At 37.8% G+C, this 9,167-nt stretch overlaps 1 protein-coding gene across 49 annotated transcripts in view; it reads right to left on the bottom strand.

Moving 5' to 3' along the window:
* The window catches only part of Rims2 (regulating synaptic membrane exocytosis 2), a 482,991-nt gene that overhangs the window by 183,960 nt on the left and 289,864 nt on the right, over positions 1 to 9,167 (bottom strand). For all 49 annotated transcript variants that reach the window (XM_029469501.1, XM_029469498.1, XM_021184232.2 and 46 more), the window contains one exon: positions 811 to 879. In XM_029469501.1, the coding sequence (XP_029325361.1) occupies positions 811 to 879 (69 nt within the window). The remainder of the gene's footprint in view (positions 1 to 810; positions 880 to 9,167) is intronic.

The following is a 9,167-nucleotide window of genomic DNA, read 5'->3' as shown; positions in this document are numbered from 1 at the left end:
AAGGAAGGAAGGAAGGAAGGAAGGAAGGAAGGAAGGAAGGAAGGAAGGAAGAAAGAGAGAGTGGCGATATACCAAAACCCAACATTGGGATGAATGGATTTCAGTTTCAAGGGAACTGTTAGGTGAAAAATACTGATGTGGACAGATACCTAAGAGTGAGAAATAAAATTAGCTATAGCAGAAAATCCTTGGGTGAAATGACTTAGGTTGAATCTATAAATCTTTACATGAAACTGTAAAAGAAAACTTGCAAACCTATCAATAACTATATTGTTCATTCTTGCTAACATAAGGCAGAGCATAGCAAGTAAGTTTTAAAAGGTAACTTATTGACTATGGAATGATAATATTACTCTAAGAAGAATTATCAAAAAGTCAATAATCATTGATGTAACTTAAAAGATCTTATACATAAAAGCATGCATTTTTGTGTTGAACAAAGTTAACTGTAATTATGAGAATTATTAGGTTATATAACAAAGAATAGAATAAACTATTATAAAATATTTGCGATATACCACATATGAAATTTCAATTATACAACTCTCCAATTTATCATAAGTGCCTTACTATTTAGTTGTTTTAAATAGAAAATTTATAAATATTTTCTGACTCAGGGTTAGCGTCTTTAAAGAATAGTTACTATAACACCTTGTACAGGATTCCCAACAACTCTTTAGGAGTTTAGGTTGATAAGGTTCTCTTCAGGTTCTTTTTGGAGATGGGAGGCAAACTTGTGTTCTTATGTTTGTTTCTTTTGATGATGGCCACGGGTGACTCCCATGTGCTGCTAGGAATGACTGCACTCACCTGACACTACTCCCACGCCATCCTCACAGTCGTAGTCAGACACTTCGCTGTCACTTATTCTCTTTGACCCTAAAACAAGTGACACAGGAAGTAAACTTTCACTTGTTCCAAAAAAGAAGAAAGAAAAACATACTGAAGCTGAGAACACTATAACACTTGAGGATAGAGGAAGGATAGGAGAGTTGGATAGGAGAATTCCATGCTCACCAACATTGGTTTACACAGACATTTCATGAGGTTAGGATATAGATCACAAAGTGGTTAAAATTTACACGATTATTCAGGAAACATGTAAGACAAAAATTCTTAAATAGGCAAAAGTCTGAAACTATATAAGTATGAAATATATAATTCAATTCTATTAAAAAAGTAGGTGGCCATACCAGATACTTTAGACATAGGCATTTAAACCTGGGTGAACTTCAAAAACACAGATATGCTGTTTTACAAATCATTAATATGTCATTTACTAATATAGATGACCAAGAAATTTGAAGTCTAGTTTTGATATACATGATCATAGAGAATTTCAGAAATGTAAATGATTCATGACATATTACCTTTAAAATTTAAGAATATTATATTCTTATAAAACTAACTTTTTTTTCCTTATCTTTGTTTTCTGAGGCAAGGTCTGGTCATACAACTTTGGCTGGCCTGGAACTCATCATTTAGACCAGATCCTTTTTTTTAATGTCAAGACAAGGTATCTTTGTGTAACCTTGGCAGTAACTTGCTCTGTAAATCAGGTTGACCTTGCCTCTGCCCACACCCATCCCTAGAAATTTTAATGTTAATTTCAATATAGAAAAACTATCATCAAATTCAATAAAATAGAATTTTAATGTCCCAAAATGATTGTAGCTTTATACTTAGTTATGAAATATACCATGCACAGAAATAAACACTTAATTTTTAATGTTTATTTTTTCATGTGTCTTGAGATAGAAACACTCTATGCATCAGGATTTTTTATTAAAATCTTTACTTAGCCTCGGAATCAGAAGACATTTAATGATGATAATAACAGTGTTACAATCTCTCAGACTGACTTGTTTTGTCTTTCATCAGACAATATATACCTTGCACTAAGTACTAGTTTCAGAAAATTCATGCTTTCCTATATAGCTCTAAAACAAACTAGACAGTACCTAATGTATACAGTTTCCAAAGCACAGACTTATCAGGATGCTTTGGGAGAATGGTCCACTATGTTCACACTTCGGTCAGAATACTCAGTACTGATCCCAAGTTGCTTCTGTCTGTTTCAGCTCATGCTCCTTTCCCTGAGGGGAGCTTGTGATGCCAACTACTGCAGTTCTCTCTCTTGTAAAGGAGAGAGAGATCACACCTTGTTATTGTGCACTGTGCAAAGGTTATCCCTGTGTTATTCAAAGGCTCATTTCTCTGCCCTCATATCTTGTTTGGAAAAGGCATTGTGATGCCTATGATAAAAATCTCCTGTCTGAAATTTGTGCAAACAATGCTCATCATTTGTTCTCTCCATTGTCAATAAAAGCTGAAAATGCCAATGACTAAGCAACAGAGAGAATAATGCAGGACTTCTGGCAGCCCTGGAAGTAGAGAGAGAAGGAGGGGATTCAGCCACAAGGAAGACGGTCCAGAGAAACATCAAGGCAGAACACATCTAAAGTCCAGAGAGCCAGTCCAAAACTGAAATGCAAGTATCTCAGGGATTTTGGCTGAGTGGTAGTCAGATTAGCTTAGAGAATTAAATTAGATCAAAGACTGTCCAGGTATTGTGTGGTAAAGCTGGATTAAATAAAACTGGGCCTCTATGTGTCATTATTGGGAAACTAGCTAGGATAAAGAAAAACAGCATCTGTATTAATAATTTACTGTATAAAATCTTCCCACGACTTATGTCAGAAAGCTTCAATAGAAAGCATAGACACTATTATGAGAATTACCTGACACATTTCCAGCACATTGGGTAGAATGGGGTGTATAAATGTAGAACATGTATTTTAAATGGATTTGGCCAGATAAATGATTACATAGATGAGGCAGTAATGGAGAAACTTAAGAAGCAAATTGTTTCCCAATTTATAATACATTTATTGTTGTACATGCCCAGCTATGAGGTTAACAATTGCTGTGACAGGTACATTGTACAAAGTTTCAAGGTTGTACTATTAGCCAGTGCCTAGAACAAGAATGACACAAGAAAAAGATAAAGCCACATCAATCTTTGTGAGCTGCACTATGGTGCACACACTTGGATCAAAGATGCATAAACTAAGTCATGGATTGAAAGTCAGGTCCTCAAATTAAGTAGAAATGTTAGTTTCTTCTAGTTCTTATAGAATCAAGATTTTATGTTTCCAGATTAGCATTAAAGGAGGTCAACTGTGCTGTAATTATGAGCACTATATTTGGATTTTGATTCTTGACATGCTGGTGAAGTCAAGATTTAGATTTAATTGGTATATTAATTGTTTGTATTAAAATTAATATTTTCAATATCTCATTCATTTATGGACACTTGGTCTTTGACAAAGAAGCCAAAAATATACAATAGAGAAAAGAAAGCATCTTCAATACATGGTGCTGGTCTAACAGGTAGACTGTATATAGAAAAATGAAAATAGATCCATATTTATCATCTTGCACAAAGCTCAAGTCTGGGTGGATCAAGGACCTCAAAATAAAACCAGATATACTGAATCTAATAGAAGAGAAAGTGGGAAAGAGCCTCAAACTCATTGGCATGGAAGAAATTTTCCTAAATAAGAAACATTTTCTATCACAAGAGGTAGAGAGAGAGAGGAATCTGGGAGGGAGAGATGAGAGGAAGGGAAAAAGGGGGGCAAGATCAGCTATTGGAAGGGACAAGAGAGAAGTACAGAGGGTCAGGATATTGAATAGAAATATAGCAGTGGGGGATAGGGTGCTGGAGGTAGCCACTAGAAAATCCCAGACTGCAGGGAAGCAAGAGGATCCCAGGACCCAACTGGGACGATTTTATCCCAGATACCCAATGGGGAAATATAACCTTTAGAGACTACCTCCAGTAGATACGCATGACCCTCAGTTGAGGGATGAGGCCATCCACCCATCTCAAAAATTTTAACCCAGAATGGTTACTATCCAAAGAAAAGACAAGAACAAAAATTAGCAGAAACTGAAGAAAAGGCCACCCAGAGACTGCCTCACCTAGGGATCCATCCTATCTGCAGACACCAAACCCCGTCACTATTGTTGATGCCAACAAGCACTTGCTGATAGGAGTCTGATATAGCTGTCTCCCGAGAGACTCTGCCAGAGCCTGACCAATACAGATGGAATGCACACAGCTAACCATAGGACTCCGAACAGGGACCCCAATGGAGGAGTTAGGGGAAGAACTGAAGGAGCTGAAGGGGTTTGCAACCCCATAGAAAGAACAACAATATCAACCAACCAGATCCCCCAGAGCTCCCAGGGACTAAACCACCAACCAAGGAGTACACATGGACCCATGGCTCCAGTCACATATGTAGCAAAGGATGGCCTTATCTGACATCAGTGGGAAGGGAGGTCCTTGGTCCTGTAGAAACTCCACACCCTAGTGTAGGGGAATGTGAGGACAGGGAGGTAGGTGTGTGGGTAGAGAAGCACCCTCATAGAGGCAAAGGGGAGAGGGGGGATGGATGGGGGTTTGTGGAGGAGTAACTGGGAAGAAATATATCATTTGAAACATAAATGAATAAAATTATTAATAAAAAATAGAAAAAATAAAAATAAAAAGCCATTTTCTAGCTATAGAAATGGGTTTTCATAATTGTCCTCTGGAAACTTTGAAATTGTTGCTTTTTATAATTATATCCCTATCTATTTTTAACTTAGGTTACACATAAGACAGAGAAAACTTATTTTTCTATGGATAGCACATTTCTCAGCATTACTGATTACTATTTATTATTTCCCCATTGACTGTGATAGAAGCTGTGTTAGAAATGAATCCATCCTATTTGAGAGGGCATATTTGGCACTCTACTTTTCCCTCACACAAACTATTCATAAATCAACAACTTACTGTATTCCTAAACATCATGTCATACATTAAGAAACCACTCCATTGTATTAGGAATTTTTATATTATGTACATCTGCTTTTGCATATAAATTTTAGAAGTATATTATCATATCTTACAAAAACATTCTATTGGAATTTCTAATTCAATTGTATTGAATCACTAAATTGACTTAGGAGAAATTGAGATTACAATGTGTTTGTAGTTATGAACATGACATTTGAGTTTCTTTACTACTCCCCACATGAATTTTTCATGATCTTCCCTAAAGCTGGAGTTCACCAAGTGGCTAGACAGGCTGACCACCTCCTTCACCACCAGGGTTACAGGTGATGCCTGACCCTGTCCCCTGAAAGCCTCCTTTGAGGAATAGCCTTCATAGTACCAAAAGGTGACATGCAAACACAAAAAGGGAGGAAGCAACCAAGAGTGCTAAACAGCCAAGATCCCAATAAACTACAACAATGACTGGTGTGGCAAAATAGCCCTAAGGGACCAGTAGTGGCACACATACTAGGATGGTAACCAACAGCTCTCTAATTGGACTAAGACCCACTGCAAAAAAGAGAATTCTGGCTGGAACTGGACCTAGTCCAACAATTCAGGGTGAGTAAAGTCAAGGCTCATGGGAAGAACCTGCAGCAGCCAACTAACTAAACCAGCAGAATCCTTAACTCCATTGGAAATATTTGTTATTATGTCTGCAGATACTTGTAGCCTTCACCCCTCATCAAGGACATTTCTCTTTCCAATATACAAACACTAATAGAGAAAACCACAACAACCAAATGTGGAGCTGTGAAGCCCATTCCCAAAGGATATATCTACAACATACTTCCTGAATCTAAGGCACAGGCATTATTGCAGAAGAGAAGGTGGGAAGATTGTAAGAGCCAGAAGGACAGGAGGCATGCTGTGAGATTGTGTCTGCTGGAAATGTAGGAGGCCACACCCATGAGTCTTCAAACAAGGCTGCAGAAACTTGATCAAGGATGACACCAATAGGCATGCAGAAGGGGAAAAGCTCTTGAGGCCTCAATCCTAGACAAATAAGAAGGAGCAACTAAAGAATGCTGAGAGTGGGAGAGAGTCTTTCCCAGGGAAGAAAGAGCACACCAATTAGTTGTCTAATACTAAGTTGTCAGCCAAGAGATCATCGACATACAAGTATCCAGTAACATAGAGACTGAGCAAGTTTTATTTATATATTTAGGACCACATACACACCAATTTTAAAACAAGAGGCCCTGAACTTGAAAGACAAAAGCATGGGAGACAACTTGGGAGGATTTGGAGGAAGGAAAGGAAGAGAAAAAAAATGTAATTATATTATAATCTCAAAAACATTAAAATAAAAATAATTTTAAAACGGAATTAATAAGAGAACCATAATAGAGAATAGCTCTATGACTATTTCCAAAACTCCAGTAACTCAGGTCAAACATCCAGAGAACCCCACTGTCTTAGTCAGGGTTTCTGTTCCTGGACAAAACATCATGACCAGGAAGCAAGTTGGGGAGGAAAGGATTTATTCAGCTTATACTTCCATACTGCTGTTCATCACCAAGGAAGTCAGGACTGGAACTCAAGCAGGTCAGAAAGCAGGAGCTGATGCAGAGGCCATGGAGGGATGTTCCTTACTGGCTTGCTTCCCCTGGCTTGCTCAGCCTGCTCTCTTATAGAACCCAAGACTACCAGCCCAGAGATGGCACCACCCACAAGGGGTCTTTCCCCCTTGATCACTAATTGAGAAAATGCCCCACAGCTGGATCTCGTGGAGGCATTTCCTCAACTGAAGCTCCTTTCCCTGTGATAACTCCAGCTTGTGTCAAGTTGACACACAAAACCAAGCAGTACATCCACTGACCACATTTTCTAATGTCCTCTCTGATCCCTGTTCATTTTTCCAGGCTTGCTTTAGAAGAAACACATCCCTGGCATATGATATAATAGTAGTAAAAACACTTCCAGCCACCAAGAGCTTGATAATTTTCACATTAACTCCTCTGGGGCCATATTGTATTCCCAGGGATTTACTAAACTCCTGAATATCCTGCCCATTCCCTTTGGAAAGCAGAGGGATTTTAGGACTATAGCCCCGAGCTATGAGAGGGATCATGAGGCAAACAGAAACAGAGAGAAAACGACAATCAGTGCTTTGAACTGAAATTACACCTGAAACTCCTGAGATAGTCAGCACTGTGAGAAAAGACAGCAAACAACTCTGAGATGCGAATTTACTACTCCTTTAAAGAAAGATTCTGAACCTTGTTATAAATCACCATACATGTTGGCTAATCCTAAGTCAATTTGACACAGCTACAGTCATTTAGAACCCCAATAGGAAAATGCCACCACCAGTTTGTCCTGTGGGCAATGCTGAATGCAATTTCTTAATTAGTGGTTGTGGGTGGTGCCACCTCCGAGCTATAAAGTGCTATAAGAAAGCAGGCTGAGCAAGCTATTTAGAGCAAGCTAGTAAGCAGCACTCCTCCATGGCCTCTGCATAGGTTCCTTCCCTTTTTGAGTGCCTGCCCTTGATTCTGTAAGTAATGGACTGTTACATAAAGTATAAGTACAAATAATGATGATGATGATGTGATATTAATGTTGATGATAAATTTTTTTAAAGGAAAGAAAAGAGAGGGGGAGGGAACAGGTCCTTATGCTTAAGCAGTGAGCACTTTCATTACCCAATAAACCTTCTTCCCAAACCTTAAATATTGACTTTAAATATTTAGTTAAATAGCAGTTTTTGGGGACTGCAAAGATGACTAGTTGGATAAAAGTACGTGGTTCTCTAGCAGAAAGCCCAGGTCCAGTTCCAATTCTCACATGGCAACCAACACCAACTCACGTAGAGCTTCTTATGCTCCTGTACTCCCAGCGCCAAGGGATCTGACGCCCTCTTCTGGCCTCCCTAAGTAACAGGTTTGCACATGGTGCACATACACACATGCACACAAAATACTCAATTGTATAAACATTAGTAATCTGTAATGAACAATACATATATAATATATATATAATTTTTAAATATTTCCCAATTCCAAATGGTATGCACATACACTTAGTCTCCATTTCTTAAAGTTGATAAGTGTTCATTTATTACCAGTCTAAAAAGAGTAGAGATTAGCTTTGAATTAATGTATTTTCTGTGTGGTATTCTGAGACAATTTGTCCAGGAAAAAGAGAATCCTAAAAGGAAAATTCCAACACAAGGAAACACCCAAGAAATACCCAAGAAAACACACGAAATAGATAATTCTACACCAAGAAGTTCAAAAGGAGAGAATTGAGATACACACAGAAACACATATAGTACCACTATCAACATCAAATTAACTAATAATCACTGGTCATTAATATCTCTCAACATCAATGGGCTCAATCCACCAATAGAAAGACACAGGCTAATAGAGTGAATGAATAAACAGGATCCATCATTCTGGTACACACAAAACCCACACCTTAGTAACACAGATACTACCTCAGAGTAAAGGGATGCAAAACGGTTTCCAAGTAAATGGACCAAAGAATCAAACTGGAGTAGCTATTTTAATACCTAATAAAATAGTCTTTCTTCCAAAATTAATCAAAAGGGATACAGAAGGACATTTTATACTCATCAAAGGAAAGGTCCACCAAGATGACATCTCAATTCTGAACATCTATGCCCCAAATGCAAAGGCACTTATATTCATAAAATATATTACTAAAGCTTAAACCACATATGGAACCGAACCCCACACATTAACTTCAATACCCCACTCTCACCAATAGAAAGGTTATAGAGACATAAACTAAATAGGGAAATAATGAGATTAACAGAGGTTATGAATCAAATGTACCTAATAGATATCTAAGGTACATTTCACCCAAACATAAAAGATTATACCTTCTTCTCAGCACTTCATGGAGCTTTCCCAAAAGTTGACCATATACTCAGTCACAAAGAGAACCTCAACAGATGTAAGAAAATTGAAATAACCCCTTGTATCATATCAGACTCCCATGGATTAAAGCTGGACTTCAACAACAACAAAAACAATAGAAAGCCTACATACTCATAGAAACTGAAAACACTCTACTTAATGACCATTGGGTCAGAGAAAAGACAGAGATTAAAGACTTTCTACAATTCAATGAAAATGAAGGCACAACATATCCAAACTTATGCGACACAATGAAAGCAGTGCTAAGAGGAAAGTTTATAGCACTAAGTGCCTTCATAAAGCAATTGGAGAATTCTTACACTAACAATTTAAAAGTACACCCAAAAGCTCGAAGGAGAAACAAACAAACAAACAAACACACCCAA

This window comes from Mus caroli, chromosome 15, assembly GCF_900094665.2.
Source record: "Mus caroli chromosome 15, CAROLI_EIJ_v1.1, whole genome shotgun sequence".
Lineage (NCBI taxonomy): Eukaryota > Metazoa > Chordata > Mammalia > Rodentia > Muridae > Mus > Mus caroli.
Note: the sequence above shows the minus strand (reverse complement) of the source record. Positions and strands in the feature narration are given on the sequence as shown.